This window comes from Heloderma suspectum, chromosome 1 (genome assembly GCF_057233095.1).
Source record: "Heloderma suspectum isolate Gila_16-S chromosome 1, 16-S_ref, whole genome shotgun sequence".
Taxonomy (NCBI): domain Eukaryota; kingdom Metazoa; phylum Chordata; class Lepidosauria; order Squamata; family Helodermatidae; genus Heloderma; species Heloderma suspectum.
This window is the reverse complement of record NC_139458.1, coordinates 361,508,127-361,527,562: the sequence shown is the minus strand read 5'-3', so window position 1 is coordinate 361,527,562 and position 19,436 is coordinate 361,508,127. Positions and strand designations below refer to the sequence as shown.

The 19,436-nt window shown below is 43.8% G+C and overlaps 1 protein-coding gene across 1 annotated transcript in view; it reads left to right on the top strand.

Annotated features, from left to right (window-relative positions):
• Nucleotides 1-19,436, top strand: part of THBS2 (thrombospondin 2) — a 54,467-nt gene that overhangs the window by 9,977 nt on the left and 25,054 nt on the right. Inside the window, exons 4-13 of the mRNA XM_084828050.1 lie at nucleotides 4,375-4,571; nucleotides 7,146-7,289; nucleotides 7,858-7,954; nucleotides 10,107-10,277; nucleotides 10,782-10,958; nucleotides 12,118-12,291; nucleotides 12,850-12,977; nucleotides 13,118-13,270; nucleotides 15,931-16,149; nucleotides 19,206-19,313. Coding sequence (XP_084684176.1) covers nucleotides 4,375-4,571; nucleotides 7,146-7,289; nucleotides 7,858-7,954; nucleotides 10,107-10,277; nucleotides 10,782-10,958; nucleotides 12,118-12,291; nucleotides 12,850-12,977; nucleotides 13,118-13,270; nucleotides 15,931-16,149; nucleotides 19,206-19,313 — 1,568 coding nt within the window. The remainder of the gene's footprint in view (nucleotides 1-4,374; nucleotides 4,572-7,145; nucleotides 7,290-7,857; nucleotides 7,955-10,106; nucleotides 10,278-10,781; nucleotides 10,959-12,117; nucleotides 12,292-12,849; nucleotides 12,978-13,117; nucleotides 13,271-15,930; nucleotides 16,150-19,205; nucleotides 19,314-19,436) is intronic.

Genomic DNA, 19,436 nt, shown 5'->3' with positions numbered 1-19,436 from the left:
TTGAACGGCAACCTCTGGTGGACTCCTCCCTTTGTTGTGGTTGTACTTAAATCGAAGGACTTTACAGTCACATGGCCTTTTGTAACCAAGTTTACATCAGGTTTCGCACCACTAAATATATTCTAGTGCTGCTTAATAGCCACTTCAGGAAGAGACATTCTACTGGAAAAGTGAGGTGTGATGTGCAGTGCAGTCCTATGTGTGTTTATTCAGGATGAAGTCCCACGGATTCTAGGTGGGCTTACACCCTGACCCTAATCAGTGAGCATAAGATTGCAGCCTTACAGTGCAATCCTATGAATGTCTACTTGGAATGAAATCCCACTGAATTCAATTTGACTTACTCTCAGGTAAGTGTGTATAAGATGACTATCTGATATCATCGAACAGGCATGGCCAACTGGTGGCCTTCAGCCTAACTTATGTTAAAGTGTGGAAATGTTTACCCACAGAAAAGGACAAAAAGAGGTATTTGTGTTCTGAAAAGCAGGGAGGCATTCTGTGCTTTAATGAGTGGAGCCGGATTCTATTCATGTTTACCCAGAAGTACGTCACTGTGTTCAATGGGTGCTTACCCCCAAATAAGAATTAGGGGAATGCAGCCTTCATTTCTCATTGTCATTTGGTATATAATACTCTTAACAGTGCTGGAGCTCCAATTACTTCTAAGGGCTTTTCTACAGAAGGCTTTTATTGTGCACTTGTCATTCCCTACTTACGGTTGTTTATGAGTTCCTTAGACATCGTGACACTCCAGTTTCACTACTGTGTCTACAGACCACTTTCGGTGAGGTTTTTTTAGAGCAGGGAAAATGCAGCGTTTAATTGCAAAAGCAAAAGAAAGCGTGACTTCCTCTTGTGTATTCTGCTATACCTCAGTGCCACCTAGAGGTTATATAGTAGAAAAGGAGGAAAGGAAACGCACCTCATGTAGTTCTTGGATCTCAGTTCTGCGATGAAACCAAAAGAAGATAGAACGGATTAACAGCCTCGTGTAGAAAAGCTCTGAATGGTGCCAACTTTATTGTGGAGCCTGACCGCTCATGTGGGGGTTGGTTTGTGCAGCGAAATAAGCTTCCAGCCCCCAAACCACGGTCTGTCATTCAATAATATAGAAGGTGACCATGCCAGTAGGCTACTTCCTATAAGCGGGTGCAAATTGCAAGGAAGCCGATTTCAGCTAAACATTAGGAGAAACGTCCTGGTGGTAACAGCTGCTGGCCAGCAGTGGAACCGACTGCTGTGGGAGGTGGTGTCTTCGCTTGTCTTCAAGCACAGGCAGGATGGTCATTTGTTGCAAGATTCCTGTACTGAGCAGGAGGCTGGACTAGAGGACTTCCAAGGTCCCTTCCAGCTCTAAAAGACTATGTTTCTGAATTATATTGAGAGCCCTACATGTTATGATTTAAACTTCTCAGATTGCTCTGTATTTACCGTTAGACGCATGTTGTCTGAATTTGCAGGGCTGAGTCTCTAGAGGACAAATGGTAATATTGCTCAGTCTGTGCGAGGAAAATGCTAGCTACGCTTTCCCCATTCAGTTTTCTGGTTCACGCCAAGAAACATAATCATTGGAGTGGGAAGCGCACCTGACTTTATAGTTTGGCTCTGTTGCCTGTGCCTGCCCTTTTGGCATATGTACTGGCAGCAGCACAGTGCCAGCAGCAAGTCCGCTTTGGCCGCTGTCTGCAAGAGTCATCTACTGAAAAGATGGTCCAGTTTAGAAAGACCCTTGCTCCTTGTTTGCTTAAAGGGACTGAAGAGGTATATTTGAAATGTTATTGTCAGTACTATTATTTTTATTTTGTGTGAATCTTCATCCCTTTAATTTCGAGAGTCAGAAAGTAGAGTTGTGTGTGTGCGTTCATGCGTGTGTGCGTGCGTGCAATATTCCCTGGAAAAACCTTACACTGCATCTTATGCCTGTGTACTCAGAATCAAGTCCCATGTGCTTCAGTGGGGCTTACTTCTAGGTAAGTGTGCATATAGGATTGCAACCACTGTGGCTGCTCATAGATATTATTTCTCTGCCTCCTGTCGCTTTGGTGCCCCCAGTCCCAGCTTTCTTCTTCCTTGAATGATCCCAGCCTTGATCTGGGATCCTAAGTGAATGATCACTTAGGGTGAAATTGAGTGTCTCGTGAATGGATTTCTGCTTGCACGATGGGGGGGGGGTTTCCCCCTCCTCTCTTCCCCCCTGCAGCCCCCCCGTATCTACTTCCAAGGGTCCCCTAACCCTACAAAGCAAATGTTGAGGATACACAGGTGGTTGCAGGGGGAGGGGGTTATAGCCCCCTCCCCATTTGGCTGATAGAAACAATTCCATCAGTAAGAGGGGCTAACTGGATATAACCCATAGTGAATGTGATGATATCCCAACACTACGTAGCCAGTCAGATTTGGCTATGTGGCAGTATCCCTGAGGGCAAACAAAGCCACATCAGACTGAGAGCAATGCTTCTGATACCACAATGCCCTCACTCTGAAAGGGCAGCCACTTTTACCCCCCCCCCCTTTCAACATGATGTGTAAAAACGGGGGCAGGGGGTAGGTGAGCTTTTTGTCACTGCTGAAATGTTTAGCAAAAAGTCCCCCTTCCCCCTGGTCCCCATTAAGATTAAGCTGTATTTGGCAGCCTGTAGCTCTGGTGAGAAATGGCTCCAATAATTGATAGAATCCAAGGGTATCTTCTGTGCAAACAGCTGGGGAGCTGTTTTGTTTGGAGTGATCCTGTTAAAGTCCTTGAACAGGAAGAAAACAATTGCACTGATATGCCTGTATAAGTGCATTCCTGTTATAAATATTGTAGCTTCCTGAAGAAGTTGATCAAGCCAAACTGTTTGTTTTTTCAACATTGTGGGGGTTTTAAATAATTCTCAGGGACCAGAATGTAGTCAACATTTCAGGCCGTACTTTTACTTCAGAGTGGTCATGGAACATGTGACGCTTCTTGTGAGTATGAGTGGATTGCATATAGAATCATAGACTAGTAGGGTTGGAAGGGGCCTACAAGACCATCAAGTCCTATCCCCTGCTCACTGCAGGAATCCAAGTCAGAGCATCCCTGACAGATGGCTGTCCAGCTTCGTATATAACATTGCATTTGTTTGATTGCCCTGTATCAAAAGGAATTTTTTTTTTTTTTTTTGCATTGGCTGAAGTGTGCAGATGAAGCTTTTTTAGATTGGGGTAGGGATGGCGGAGAATTTCTCCCCGAAACTTCGGGGGGCCGAGCGCCAACGTGTTCGGCCCCCCGAACAAGTTTCGGGGAGAAATCCTCCGCCCCCCCCCCCGGGACGGGACTTACCTTCCCTGAATGTCCCTCCCGGCGGCGGGTCCGGCTGGCGGTTCGTCCGGTGTTCGAGCGGGGCGGGAGCGGCAGCCGGTCTTTCGACCGGCTGCCGCCCCTGCCATTGCAATGAAAGAAAAATAAAAACACGTCCCCTGATAGGCTACGTGACGATTCACGTAGCCTATCACGGCAAGATTTGCAAAGTCAGCCGTGATAGGCTACGTGAATCGTCACGTAGCCTATCACAGGTGACTTTAAAAAAAAAAAAGTGTGTACGGATAATGGCGGCCCCCATAGGGAGCCGCCATTCGCGTTCCTTATTTGGTCTCTGTAGTCTACGTCAATGTTTACATAGACTACGGCGAAAATAAGGGCAACGCTATTTGCGTTGCCCTTATTTTCGCCGTAGTCTACGTAAACATTGACGTAGACTACAGCAACTAAATAAGGAACGCGAATGGCGGCTCCCTATGGGGGCCGCCATTCGCGTACGCACTTTTTTTTTTTTTTTTAAGTCACCTGTGATAGGCTACGTGACGATTCACGTAGCCTATCACGGCTGACTTTCCAGATCTAGCCGTGATAGGCTACGTGAATCGTCACATAGCCTATCAGGGGACGTTTTTGTTTTGTTTTTTTTACTTTCGTGTTCGCGGCCAGGCGAGGCGGGAAGCCTCCTCCCCGGCCTGAATTTCGGCCGGGCGAGGTGGGAAGCCTCCCCCCCTGGCCTGAATTTCGGCCGGGCGAGGCGGGAAGCCTCCCCCCCCGGCTTGAACTTCGCGGGGGGAGCAGCGAAGCGCTCCCCCCCACCGCGAAAAAGCTGCGAGAAAAGGTAAGTGACTTTCGTTCACCCCTAGATCGGGGACCTAAACTGTGAAAAGGAGTGGCTATAATTGGGAGGGGCGGACATGCAATCCCTCTGTTTTTCTCCTGGGGATAATTTGGCATGAAACTGTTCCCAAAGAGATATAGTTACAATCCACCTATAATACCAATATATAATTTGAGCCAAAAGTTATAACCAGCGGAAAGCTGTTACATATACATATGTATGGGTCATTTTTTTGCTTTCTTCCTCCCAGCTGAAGTGAACACCATTAATGAGAGCACCGAGATCCTTCACCTTAGTCCTTCAGTCATGACAGAGTATGTTGGTGACAACACGGAGAAAAAGGCAGAATTCTGCGACCGCTCGTGTGAAGAGCTTGGGTCTATGTTTACTGAACTCACAGGATTGCGGATTGTTGTCAATGGGTTAACTGAAAAGTTAGAAAAAGTGGTAGGTATCCAAGTGTGTTCTATTCCAGGTGTTTAGTCATTCATTTACATTGCAGTGGTTCCCCGTATTGGGTCCCCAGAAACTCCCCGCATTCCCTAGCCAGCAAGACTAGATGGGGGAATGCTGGGAGTTGTAGGACCTCTTATTGTTCTTTTTATGGTTAGTTTTTGTTGTTGTTTTACATTATTGTTCATTGCCTTGATGGCAAATAAGGCGGTGCATAAATGTTACAAATAAATAAATAAAATGGCTCCTATCAGCCAAAGCCAACCTGCCAATGGTCAGGGATGATGGGAGTTGTAGTCCTTGATTTATACTGCAGTGGTTCCCAATCTTAGGTCCCCAGATGTTGTTTCACTGCCGCTCCCACCCATCACCCCCAGGCAGCATGCCCAATGGTCAGGGATGATGTAATCCAACAACGTCTGGGACCTTTGGTTGGGAACCACTGATTTACAATGATAGTTCATAAAAATTAGCAAAACAAAACAAAAACTGCCCAGAACCAGCCAACTGCTAGTGCTATCATGAGCGTCTTGTTTGCGTATCTACAAGACATTGATACTGAGATCACTTTGACATGATGGAAGTGTCCCAAACTCTTTTGTGAAATGGTCTCAGAAGAGCTGAGAGTATTAGAATGAACTTGTGAAAGTCATCTCAGGACCATCCCTACCATGACATGGACTACCAACTTATATAGCAGATACTGGGCTTTTCTTGTTGTTCAGTCGTTCAGTCGTGTCCAACTCTTCGTGACTCCATGGACCATAGCACGCCAGGCCTTCCTGTCCTGCGCTCTCTCCCGGATCGTGCTCAAGTTCATATTCATTGCATCCGTGATGCTATCTAGCCATCTCATCCTCTGCCGTCCCCTTCTCCTTTTGCCTTCAGTCTTTCCCAGCATCAGGGTCTTTTCCAGGGAGTTTTCTCTTCGCATTAGGTGGCCAAAATATTGGAGCTTCAGCTTCATTATCTGTCCTTCCAATGAGCGGTCAGGGTTGATTTCCTTTAGGATGGACTGATTTGACCTCCTTGCAGTCCAGGGGACTCATAAGAGTCTTCTCCAGCACCACAGTTCGAAAGCATCAATTCTTCGGCGCTCAGCCTTCCTTATAGTCCAGCTCTCACAGCCATACATTACTACTGGGAAAACCATAGCTTTGATTAGACGGACCTTTGTCGGCAAGGTGATGTCTCTGCTTCTTACTATGCTGTCTAGGTTGGCCATAGCTTTCCTCCCAAGGAGCAAGCGTCTTTTAATTTCATGGCTACAGTCACCGTCTGCGGTGATCTTGGAGCCCAAGAAAGTAAAATCTGTCACTGCTTCCATTTCTTCCCCTTCTATATGCCAGGAAGTGATGGGGCCAGATGCCATGATCTTAGTTTTTTTAATGTTGAGTTTCAAACCAGCTTTTGCACTCTCCTCTTTCACCCTCAACAAGAGGCTCTTTAGATCCTCTTCGCTTTCTGCCGTTAGGGTGGTATCGTCTGCATATCGGAGGTTGTTGATAATTCTCCCAGCAATCTTAATGGGCTTTTCTACATGAGGCTTTTAACCCGCACCTTTACTGAGGCTTCTGCTTCCAGATTCTTTGTGGGACTAAGTTTGGCTCCTTTACACTTGTTTTTTTTCTGGGGTTTTTCTTTGCCTTTCTATATGTTTCATTAAACAACCACTAGGTGGCACTGTGCTATAGCAGAATTGCACAAATACATGAGAGTCTCATTCTGCCATTTCCAAATAATACCACACTTTCCTCAATCTAAAAAGAGCCAGGGATATTGTTGCAAAGAGTGGAAGAGGCCCTGGAGGATGACTTTCACAAGTTAATTCTACGTTGTAAGAGGGCTATTGTACCTCATTGTATCCCAGCAACCATTGAGCAGTCTGAGGGCTGGGCAACAGGGGCTTGCAGCAGTGCTTGCTGCGACAATGTCATCTGGGCAGATGAGGGAGGGGTTAATGACCACTGTACAGTTCCATTCCCACCCGTATTCTGCAAAGCCACCCACCATGCCCAGAAAGGCCCATACTGGCTAATCCTGAAAGCACTTATATACTACATATAGCAACTAATGCCACCACATAGGTGTAGCATATGCATGAGTGCATCGGTAAATAGCGCAGCAATGAATTACTGTGTCTTGTTTGTCATTGCCTGGTTCATGTTTCATTCTCTCTTTCCCTGCGTGGTATGAATCAAGTTCATGCATTTCAAATAGATCCGAAGGAATGTAATGTGTGTCTCAAGAGTAAAATCCTCTTCCGTTTTGAGGATGATGAGTGATACTGGAAGAAAAGCTTTTCACTAGAATTTATTAAGATTACTGTAAGCTTGGCAAGCCCTGGTGGTAGCATCAGCTGAAAAGTTTGCACCCAGAGCAGTAGTGCGGTCACTGAGTTGTTTGCTTCCGTTTTGGTGAAAGCACTCAGTTGGGCAAAAGAAGTATTATTTCTAAGTATTCTGGCTTTGTATCCTCAGGGAGTCTACAATTTCACACTCGTTTGTTTGTAGTGCATTGCATAAAGGTCAAGTCATCTCTACTGATCTGTCCGTTTCATTGTAACAGTCGGAGGTGAATGAAAAAATTGTGTCGGAATTGCTTGGCCCCAATAAAACACTCAAGAACCAGTCTGTTTGCTGGCAAGATGGTCGTGAATTTGCAAATAATTCCCACTGGGTTGTGGACAGCTGCACAAAATGTCACTGCCAGGTGAGGCTTCAATGTGTGTATGTCAACAGTTTCATATTGTATGCCACTCTTTCCCAACCTGATGCCCTCCAGATGTGTTGGACTACAACTCCCAATATTCCCTTGCCAGCATCAAGTTCTCATATGCCGTTCCCCCAGTCACACATAGAGGATTTTTTTTTTTTTAGCTGTGCACCAGCATCCAATCTGAAGATTATTAATGGACACTTTGAATAAGCTTCCACATGCAGATATGGGTATTTTGTAGGTTTGCTCTAAAAATGTATTCCAAGTGGATATAACAGTGCTCTTGTAGAGACCATAATAAAGGAACACAGAGGGACATAATGTCCCTCCATGAAGCATCTCATGGGGTAAGTTTGTATGTTTCTGATGGAAAATAGTATAGTGCCATTTTTACACTGTTTATGCACTTTTCCTCAAAAAGGCAAGAGTAGATAGTCAAACACAATTTCTGCAATGAGTAGATTTCCATCCTCCTCTTAGAAGATGGCTCTGCTGGATAGTAGAGCATTTAGGTTGCCTAATATTTGAATAATGGTTGTGTTTTTGTTTTCTTTGCATGTAGAACTCTAAAACAGTATGCAATAAAATCACATGTCCAGCCGTGCATTGTGCCAGCCCATCTTTTATTGATGGCGAGTGCTGTCCTGTTTGTTCTCACAGTAAGTATGACATACAGGGACAATGTATTTTTAAAACTTGCACACAGAGCTGGAGAGAGGTGTCTTCCCCACCCCCTGCCATTCTGTCAGCAGATAACATTGTGTATTCAAGTGCATGGAATAGCAACAGAACAAATGTATAGTTCAGAATGTAGTATTTAATAATAATTAATCATCATGAATATTTCAGCAGATGGGCAAATCTACTTTTATGGAATGTAAAATGAATATCTTGCAATCTCAGGAAATTACAAATCATCATTGTATCTATAAACATTATTTAGGATTGCTAAAGATAAGAGTAGAAATTATCAAACACTTGCATAATTTGAACAAAGTTCTTTATTACAATAATGAATGAACCTAGCCTACATGAATGACTTCTTCCTTGCTTTTATTTTGGCAAACTGATCAGAGAAATTGTCAAAAGAGATTTGGTGATCCTTTACCAGTTTCAGTTTACTAAGAGCACAATCCTATGCGTGTTTAGATGGAAGAAAAGCCTACAAGTCCCAGCCTGCCCAAGCCAGTATGGCTGGCTGTGGCATGATGGGAATTGTTGGACTTTTTTCTGTCTAAACATGTATAGGACTGCGCCCTAAAGGTACATTTCATTTATGCAAAGGTACAGGGATGCAACTGTGCATATTTGCAGAAGTAGAATTTCCAGGCCTTAGGATGAATTTGGTTTTTAAGGCAATCGATGTTTTTGCCATTGTTGTCACACAGTCCTGGGTCTTGTGAAGGAAATTCAAATAAGGATAGACTGAAGGGTGGCAAAGCTTCTTGCAGAAGGTATTGGGCACAGTCCTCTCTACTCTCACTCAGGACTGCTGCAAATGCTTCTTATCCCTCACAACTTATAATTCTCACTCAAGGAACCATGCCTACTCATCTGCAGGGAATAGACTGTGGAGTAACAAAGCTTTCTGCAGTGGGTGTTGCGGCCTAGTACTTCTCCCTCCCACTCAAGGCTGTTGCTTGTCCCAACTCCAGCTCACCTGCAGGGAATTCTGGGGATAGGCATCCTATTTGATTCTGTAAGCCACTGCCATGAAGGTCAAAGGTTGGATGGGCGCACCTTGTTTGGCCACTACACTTAGGCAATATGAACTAACACACTGGGGCCCCTCAGCCTTGTGAGGGCTGAGGGCAGGTTGCCCCCCCCCCCCCCAGTCTGCACCCCTGCTTGCAAGGCAAATAAGTCTCACATCAGCTCTTGCAGAATCTAGAGGAGTCTGGTTCTAGCTAGGATTCCTGTGCCAGTGTTGTATGCTTAATCACCTGTCTATATGTTATAATCACTTTGGGGATCCCTTAATGCAGGGGTGGACAACAGGCCATGAGCCACATGCAGATCCCCCTGCCCCCCGCTGCAGTCCCTGCCACCCCCAATTACAAGAAAACCATTGTGGGGGAAATGGCATCTGTAGGGTCAAAATTACCTTGTTTTTGAAAATGGCCCCCAAATCTCCTGCAGTTACCCCCCCACACCTTAATGCCTTGTCACCTGCATCATTTTCTTCCACTGGTGAAAGGCAGGGTATGAGATGTGGTGGAAAGAAGAGAAGGAGCAGGAGAGATAAGCAAGGCTTCTTCCTTCTGGGAGGCTTACAGAAGCCCAAGGGTGGCTTTAAACCTGCAGTCTGAAGTGGTGGAGTCCTCGCACAGGGACTTGCCCTCTCAGGTTTTCCAAGGGGAGCTGTTTGTTTGAAAGCACCCGTATGTTAAACTTATATTCCAACTGAAAATCAAAATATATCAGAGGGAATCCTTGAAAATTATCCTTCTCACAGACATGGGAAGTTTGTCATGTCGGGAACAAATCTTTACATGGGACACCTCAAAGAATAAAACCATACATCTTTGGAGACTAAATAGGTGATGTGTGCCTTGATGGTGCAATATAAGATAATAATCGGCAACACCTTGTGACTGTTCAGGCTGTGCCCCTCCAGTGCTTTGGGTTGCATGTAGGCTTAAGAACTCTGAAGTTCTGGAGAGCTGGTAACTCATCAGTAATGTACACTGTTGGATTTTCTGTGTGTTTGGCTCCATAACCTACCAGCAAATTTTAGCATGCTTTCACTTGCAAATACTTAACAAGACCATCATTGTACTAAAACCCTTGTATGATTCTTCTTGTTTGCAGCTGATGACAGTGAAGAGGGCTGGTCTCCCTGGTCTGAGTGGACAGAATGCTCTGTCACATGTGGATCTGGAACCCAGCAGCGAGGAAGGTCATGCGATGTCACCAGCAACACTTGCCGAGGCCCATCCATTCAAACGAGAACCTGTTCCCTTGGCAAATGTGACAATCGCAGTGAGTGCTGTAACTTCTTTGCTTTTCTTTGCAACTTCTCCTTGCCTTCCTCAACAAACAAAACAAACCTGGAATCAATCTTGCATGCACAAGAAATGTATCAAGGTTTAAGATAGCTCAGATGTTAAGCTCATCAGATACCAAGGTACTGTATGACCTCAACTGCTTTGGGGTTGTCCCATTTTTCACAATGAAAATGGGTAGATCAGAGATACCTGGTAGGTGAGGATACTGCTCTCAGTCTATATTTGTGTTGATATGCCAAAATCCTGTTCAGCTGAGCTTAGTTAATGGCACCACCAAACTCATTACCATCTTGCCATGGGTTGACATAGCTAGAAGTTTGCATGAGCTGACAGATAGCTGTAGCTGCTATGGATATTTGTATTGTAAATTGAACGAGTTCTACTTAACACTTGCTAGCAAAGGGGAATTTCCATTAGAGCCTTACAGAGCTGCATAGACAGGCTCTTGAACTGTGATTACGTTCCTTCTCCTGACCAGTACGTCAAGATGGTGGCTGGAGCCACTGGTCCCCTTGGTCTTCCTGTTCTGTGACCTGTGGAGTAGGCAACATAACTCGCATTCGTCTCTGCAACTCTCCCATCCCACAGATGGGTGGGAAAGGCTGCAAAGGAAGTGGACGTGAAACTAAAGAATGTGAAGGACCCCCATGTCCAAGTAAGTTTGTTAGTTTGAACTTCCATCCTCTGATAAAGGAACAGTATAGATGTCAAGATTTGTTAGGCTAAAAGAACCTATCCTATAAAATTGAGATCAGCAACTGCAGCCCCCCTGGGCCAAATCCAGACCACTTCAAAGTGCCATCTGTTCCTCCAACGGGGTCTGCCTTGTGCTACCAGCAGGCTACTCCTTACTCCCTTTTTCAAATGTCCCTTGTGGGAAACTGGTTGCTGACCAAAACTATAAATAGATTACAGTTGTATCCTACTAGACAGCTTAGATTCTTATGTTCACTTAATGACAGAGCAAGTCTCATTGAAATCAGTGGAACTTACTTCTGAGTAAGCATGCTTAGGATTGCGCTGTTATTTTCTTAGAAGTTCCTAGGTTTGTCAAACTGTCCTGGACAATTTAGGGCACAATCCTATGCATGGTTTGGCAGGAAAAAGTTCTATGGCTCCCAGCGTCCCCTACGCAGCATGGCAGGCTGAGGCATACTAGGAACTGTAGGACTTTTTTCTGTCTAAACATGCATAGGTATGCACCCTTAGTTGTTCTTTTTTTCCAACAATGGAAGTCTGTGATATCAAGATTACTCTCATGGTTTGAGTTTCGCAGCATCTGCATAAAAAGCAAATTTCGACCAAAAAAGTGAAATGCAGTCCCTGATTTAAATCAGTTGTGCACTTCTTAGATAAAAACCTCAGTCTCTCTATTGTAATCTACCTCTTGGCTACCATATTGACTTTATAGAGGTAAATATAGAGGGGCTGAAATTGCTACAGCCTGAACTTTTGCAAACCCTTTCAAAGAGTGAAGTCTCCCTTTCAACTGCCAGTTAGTTGTAGGATGTCCTGGTGCAACAGAGGGCAGGACTCCTACACCTTTAACAGTTGTATAGAAGAAGGAATTTCAGGAGGTGTAGCTTCCCTGGCAAGCTGTGCTTGCTAAAAGCCCCTCTTCTACACAACAATTAAAGGTGCAGGAGCCCTGTCTACTTTTGCATCTGGCCACCATACTTCGTTGAAGAAAGGAAGTGACCACTTGGAATAACTTCTTGAAATGGATGAATGATTCCACTGTGTGGTTGCTGTACTGACCCTTTATTGCATAGTACTGCTTATGCTAATATTTCCTGTTGTCTGACCTATTCCAGTCAATGGTCGATGGAGTCCTTGGTCTCCATGGTCTGCATGCTCAGTTACCTGTGCAGGAGGGATTCGTGAGAGATCCCGTCTCTGTAATAGCCCAGAGCCTCAGTATGGTGGAAAGGCATGTGTGGGAGATGTCATACAGCATGATATGTGCAACAAGCAGGACTGTCCAATAGGTGAGTATGGAATGTATTGGAGAGACAGCTGTGATCTAAACAAATATACCCAAATCATTATACTTCATGTGAGGGCCAGTACTGCAAGGGTTTCTGAAAGACCAGCCTAAGATTTTTGAAGGAGGCGTTGCTCTGTGGGAGAGCATGTGATTTGTATGCAGAAGGCGCTTCCGCTTAAGAGGATTTTGGCAGTATGGCTAAAAAAGGCATCTGCCTGAATCTCTGGAGAGCTGCTGTTAGTCTGGAATAGGCACTTGGGGCTAGAATGGACCAAAGACATGACTCAAGAGAAGGCATATTTACTCAGATATCACTACTGTGTGTTTGTAGAACATAGAGCGACTCTGTCCCATAGAATATTTGATACAGTTATCAAATATAGTAATTGTTAATGCAGACAACTGTTTATGTCTACACACCTTAAAGGGAAAAAAAAAAAAGCTTCCTATGGAAATGGTGCAAACTATTCTTGTTCCCTGTCTTTATTTATACTTTGTCCAGATAAGGAGATTAGCGCAGTACTGCCACAAATAATGCTTTTTCATCCTGTTTTGGCAGATGGATGTTTGTCAAATCCTTGCTTTCCTGGATCAGAATGCAACAGCTACCCTGATGGGTCTTGGTCCTGTGGTGCATGCCCTGCTGGTTACCTTGGTAATGGAACATTCTGTGAGGACCTTGATGAGGTAGATGAGGTTTCAGTTTGCATGGAAATACTTCTATGACCCCACCCATGGAAACACTTGGTTGATTTTTTGGAGCTTTCCCAGTGAGATAACTCTGTACCGTTCTCTGTTTTTTGTGTTTGTGTGTGTGTTTTGGGCAGTGTGCAGTAGTGCCAGACGTTTGCTTTAAGTTAAATCAGAACCACCGTTGTGTAAACACAAATCCAGGATTCCATTGCTTGCCATGCCCTCCACGCTACAAAGGAAATCAGCCTTATGGGGTGGGCCTCGAGGCTGCCAAGACAGAAAAACAAGTAAGTGCTATTGAAAGAAGGCCAGTGGCCAGCAACGGAATGGAAAATGTGATACATCTGGTATAAAAATGTGGCCCACAGAGACTGAAGATGTATCAGGCCTAAAGATTCATTTCTTTAGAGAACCATGATTAACAAATGTAGAATTGTATGTTTGAAACATGTGATAGTCAAAACCCAAACATGTCCAGACATTTATCTCAAAGTAATATTGATAATACAACAAGGGACTGCAAAAATATTAGAACTTAAAAATGGATTAGGACCAAATTAAAAGGTCTGTGGGCAAGTTGCCTGATGCGTAATGGGAGGGGCATTAAGGGCAGCCCTTGGCCCCTTGAGCTCCTCCATATCCGTAATGCGCTGTGGTGAAGAACCGGCACAATTAATATACTGGATACATTTTGTGAAACTGTGTGACACAGCCAGATATCTGTCTGAAAGATCTTGATTTGCAAAGATCCGATCTGTGCGAGAAGACATTGCAGAAAATTAAATTTTATTTTTCTGTCTTAAAATAGCTCTCTTGGGTTTGACTCAGTCTCTTTGTGGTTCTTCATTTTCTGGTTGACACAGTTCATGAAGTCTAAATGTAAAACAGCCATAAATATTAAATTACTCTAGCAAAGTTGTCAGTCCAAACAATAGCAATACAGAAGTACCAGTCAGGACTTGTTGAGAGGAAATCACAGTCCATTAGGCTGTCTCGATGGTTTTAAAACAAAGGCAACTAACGCATTGGTTGGGTGCTACATCCTGAAATTGCTGCACAGGAAATGGGTGGGGCTGGATGTTCTTGCCCCATAGTAAATTCATGTTAGTTAACGACATCCAGAAGTCTGCAGATGTGAGAGAAATTTGTGAAGTAATGTGTAATTCTACTGAAGGGTATTCTTTATTTAAATAAAGGCTTATTCACAATGGCTGCATTGACAAAAGTGCATAGCTTACTAGCTCAGCAAGCAAACGTTCCTTGAGTCTTTGGCCAGGATTTCAATGAGCGGTCATTAAATTTAGGCCCAGCTAGATGACATGTGGTCCAGAGCCCACAGTACTCTGGGAAGGTAACACTTCCACTTATGTACCTTTCTGATTAGTCGGATATTTTGGATGCCCCATGTGCCATTTGAATCAAAGGGACTAGCATACTGACTACTTGACTATCCATACCGAAACTCTTTGAAAAGTGAGGTTTTCCACTGGAAAAAAACCCGAACTTATTTTTGTGCCAGCTTGCTTTAGGCTTCCCTGACCTGGTGCCCTTGAGGTGTGTGGGACTGTAAGTCCCATCATTCTCAGCCATCACGTCCCACACACCTCGAGGGCACCAGGTCTGGGAAGGCTGGTTTATCTGAATGCAAAGTTTGATTATTATCCCAGCCTGTCACCTAGAGCATCCTTTTGTGTTTGCACCTGCAGATACAGCTGTAGCTGTACTCATTTCATGAAGGGTCTCAGCCGGCCTACGTTGTTCTGTTCTTAAAATCTTCTGTACTGCAGAGAGTATATTCTGCTCCTCCTTTCCAAGTATTGTAACTTGCTAAGATGAGGATGAAATCCAAACAAAAATATACAATAATAAATGACAACTATCAGGTGGATCCACAGTTGGCTACAGAACCAGACTCGAGTGCTTATCAATGGGATCTTCTCAAACTGGGGAGATGTAACGAGTGGGGTACCGCAGGGCTCAGTCCTGGGTCCAGTGCTCTTCAACATCTTTATTAATGACTTGGAGGAGGAGGTGCAGGGAACGCTGATCAGATTTGCAGATGATACAAAATTGGGCAGGATAGTTCATACCCTTGAAGACAGAAACAAAATTTAAAGTGATCTTGATAGGCTGGAGCGCTGGGCAGAAAACAGAATGAAATTTAACAGGGATAAATGCCAAGTTCTTCACCTAGGAAAAAGAAACCAAGTGCACAGTTAGAAGATGGGCAATACTTGGCTCAACAATACTACAAGCAAGAAGGATCTTGGAATTACTGTAGATCACAAGCTGAATATAAGCCAACACTGTGATGTGGCTGCAAAAAAGGCCAGTGCTCTTTTGGGCTGCATTAATAGAAGTATAACTTACAAATCCCATGAAGTACCAGTTCCCCTCTCCTCAGCTGGTTAGGCCTCATCTGGAGTACTTTGTCCAGTTCTGGGCACCGCACTTTAAGAAGGATGCAGACAAACTGGAGAACTGTTTAGTCTTGAGAAGAGAAGACTGAGGGGAGATATGATAGTGCTCTTCAAGTACTTGAAAGGTTGTCACAGAGAGGTAGGCCAGGATCTCTTCTCGATCATCTCAGAACGTAGGACAGAGAATAATGGGCTGAAGTTACAGGAAGCCAGGTTCCGGGTGAACATCAGGAAAAACCTCCTGACTGTTAGATTTGGATTCCTGCATTAAGCAGGGGGTTGGACTCGATGGTCTTATAGGCCCCTTCCAACCCTACTGTTCTCTGATTCTATGATTACATTTCCATTCAGCTCAGAAAAACGTTTAAAGGAGGAAAATGGGATTCACTACATCAAAGCAGCCTCCTCCCCCTGTCCCCGAATCTAGCTGGGGTCCCATGATGCAGTTTACTTAGCCAGCTCCAGACCTACAGTACCTGCATGTTCCTACTGAAGAGTGGTCTGAATGATTATGATCTGCATTTCAGGTATGTGAGCCTGCCAATCCTTGCAAAGACAAAACGCACAACTGCCACAGGTCAGCAGAGTGCATCTACCTGGGACATTTCAGTGACCCCATGTACAAGTGTGAATGTAGGACGGGCTATGCTGGTGATGGATTCATCTGTGGTGAAGATTCTGATCTGGATGGATGGCCCAATAATAACCTAGTCTGTGCTGCCAATGCTACTTATCACTGCATTAAGGTAAATGAGAAGAAGTAATGGCAATGCCATTAATGTCTTAGGGGAGGGTAATTGGAAGAGTCTTTTGACAGCCCCCTCTTCTGGAGCCTTTTGTTATGCTACTGTTGATAGCAAGAATGGTGAGCAAGAATGGTGAGTGATCTATCTATCATCTATCTTCCTCCTATGAACCACCAAAAACAGAAGAATGAGAGAAATGGTGATACCAGGTACGGTAAAACTCCAAAATCTACAATTGGGCAATACTTTTTCTTAGGACCAACAAATGTGTCACAAAATAGAGAGCAAGCTTTTGAGTTCCAGACCTCTTCATCAGGCTGGATGTTGCACAAAGGGGGGGGGGGGCGGAAAACACACACACAAAACAGTACAAGAAATAGGCTGGATGTTATAGTCCAACTGGATTTTGGAAGTTTTTTTTCTTATGAATCAACAAAACTACTTCTGCGTTTTGTCAGATTTGGTAAGAATCCTAGGCTTTTCTGTTGCATCACAAATTTCTCTAGGAGCCATTCCATTAAACTAAGCGAACACAGAATGCAGGTTTTCTGCAGTTCATGCAATGGTGCTACTTCGCCACCTTGGTTCATCAGACAATTTGATCCACATTTATTTGGGGGAAAGCCCCACTGAACTCAGTGGAAGTTACTTATTTAGGATCGAGCTCCAAATTTGTGTTTGTTTTGTTCATTACAACAGACTAACATTACTACCCCTTTTGGAACTTATAATTAAATGTGAACATAAACTACAATTCACCTTTCATTCTTCTTATCCCCAAATGTTGGATGTCCACGTGCCATTTAAGTAACATGATTTAAGTAATCATGTTACTGATTACTTGAGTATACCTACAGAAAGTGCTGGAGGTGACTTTTTGCATCCCAGATCAAATGGACAGATTTTCATTGGTCACATCAGATGCATCTAACCCACAGGCTTTCATCAAATGCGAAGTGCAACATGCATAGAGCCCACACACATTTCTGTCGCTAAGGTTGCAATTCTAAGCACATGCCTGGGGAGAAATCCAACAGTGTCTATCCACCAGTACAATGGACACCATTGGTAGAACATATGCCCCTCACAGCCCCCATGTGTTCCTCTCCTGAGCAGATGGAGGGGGGATACATGGGAAGAGGGCAGGGGGGAGGAGAGAGAGAGAGGAAGTCCCATTGCATGAGTGGAGGTCCACTTGCATGATATTAGATGTCACCCATAGAAATCAAGGTTTGTTCTGAATAGTAGTTGCAACACTGTATGAAAGTGATGCACTCACCTTCTGTACCAGGGGTAGGCAACATTTTGGGGCCTGGGCACATTTCGCCATTTGAAAAACTGTTCTGGGCATCATCACAAAGTGGATGTGCTGCAGATGAAGGCATCACGCAGCAGCCACCTGCCATCTTCATTTCCTAAGAATGCATCTTAATCCCCTTGTGGGGCGCAGAGGCATTTATGGGTAAAGAAGATGGAAGCAGCTAGAGGCCCTCACTTTGCTTTGAAACAAGTAAGCTGCCAGTAAGTGATTTTTTTTTTTCAAGTAGGAGGAGTAAGGCCCTCAGTGGGTGCCAAGAAAGGTGTCTGAGGGTGTACTAGTGCCCACAGGTGTCATGTTGCCTACCCCTATTCTATACTTAAACTCTGTAACAAAACAGGCTTATCTTACACACTGGAAAACAGAGATGGCAAAATAGGGTCATTGAGACAGTAGGACAATGTAGAAGGAATTCAGTGCTTGAGTTCCTGAATGAACTGGATTTAACTGCCAGAGTTATTCTGAAATGTACCTTATGGCAGAATGTCCCCATTCCATTGAATAAAAACTCTACTCTATACAGCCTTGTGGAACTCACATTGCAACTCCTACTAACGCTATGTTGTTCCAAAGTGGATCCCAGCACTTACAGAGGCCTAGAACTCTCAGTAAAATATAACTTCATTTAGTTTTCCATAGCTTGATGCCCCCTAATTGTAAGTAGGGAGGGACTGATCAGTTTATTTATGGTCTGTGTTGGTTTCACAGGTATTCAATCATAAGTCTGTTCCATCCAATTTTGCAAATTTGTCAGCGTTTTTTAAAAAAGTGCGTCTATTTTCGTATCTCATTTCCCCCAATAGATTTGGTACACAGCGTCCCGTAATTTTTGTACACAGTTTTTGAGCCAAGAACTGCTCTGCAAAATTCAGAGAAGTGTGCAGTCCAAAAGGATAACTGTGCTCCAATCAGCTTATTAGTCCAGGAAGTGCAAATTCGTTCAGTCCACTTAAAAATACAGGCCAAAAGAACTTTGCCCCTATTCCTAATTATAAGATGTTTATTTCCCCCCTCATTGTTCCTTCTATAGGAGGTTTCTGTGCCTTACTTTAAACATCAGGAACTGAGAGAAATGCTTGTAATTTGGAAACTGGATGTGGAATGGAACAAGGAATGAATTTTTCCCTTCCAATTCTTCCATGAACAGGAAGCGAGTACTAGACTTTCACTGAACATACAATTCAGACATTGAATTCTTTCAGCCCTGGCTGATCACATGTTAATGTGGCCAACTCAGTATTTACAATTCATATTTCTTTTTTGTTGTTGTTTGTTCCTGTCAGCAGGACATACTTCATTTGAGTCAAGAAGCAGTACTAAGATCTGCTTTCATTATATACAAAATCTAACATGCTGAATCCATTTAGAAGAGGCTCTTCCCAAAAGCTCAACCCGTTATTTTTGTAGTGCATGTGTGTATTTGATAGAGGTTAAATGCCTTTCTTAACAACCTAGGGAAAATACCAGGTGGAAACCATCATCAGATATCATTCCAATTTAGCAATATCGTCCAACACAATCAAAGGCTGCCTTCCATTACAACCTAAAAGTGTGTGAAAATCAATTGAATACATATGCATTTTAAACTGTAATTCTCTAGAAATGGTTTCAGAATTCCTATTTTGAACTTGCCCAGTGATGTATTTTATAGTTTCGGGACAAACATTTACTCAAGGTTTGGAATCCTTGGCGCGTGAAGTAGAAGTGAGTAACAATCTAGGGTTGTTTGTGCGTACAGGATAACTGTCCTCTCCTGCCTAATTCTGGACAAGAAGACTTTGATAAAGATGGAAAAGGTGATGCCTGTGATGAAGATGATGACAACGATGGTGTAGAAGATGATAAAGTAAGCTATTTTTCTTTAAGTTATCTTCTTTCAGAAGAAATCAGTATGGACATTATCAAGAAGTTGTCAGTACCTTTGCTGTGTCCTTATTTCTCTAACTCAGTTTATCTGATATCACAGTGT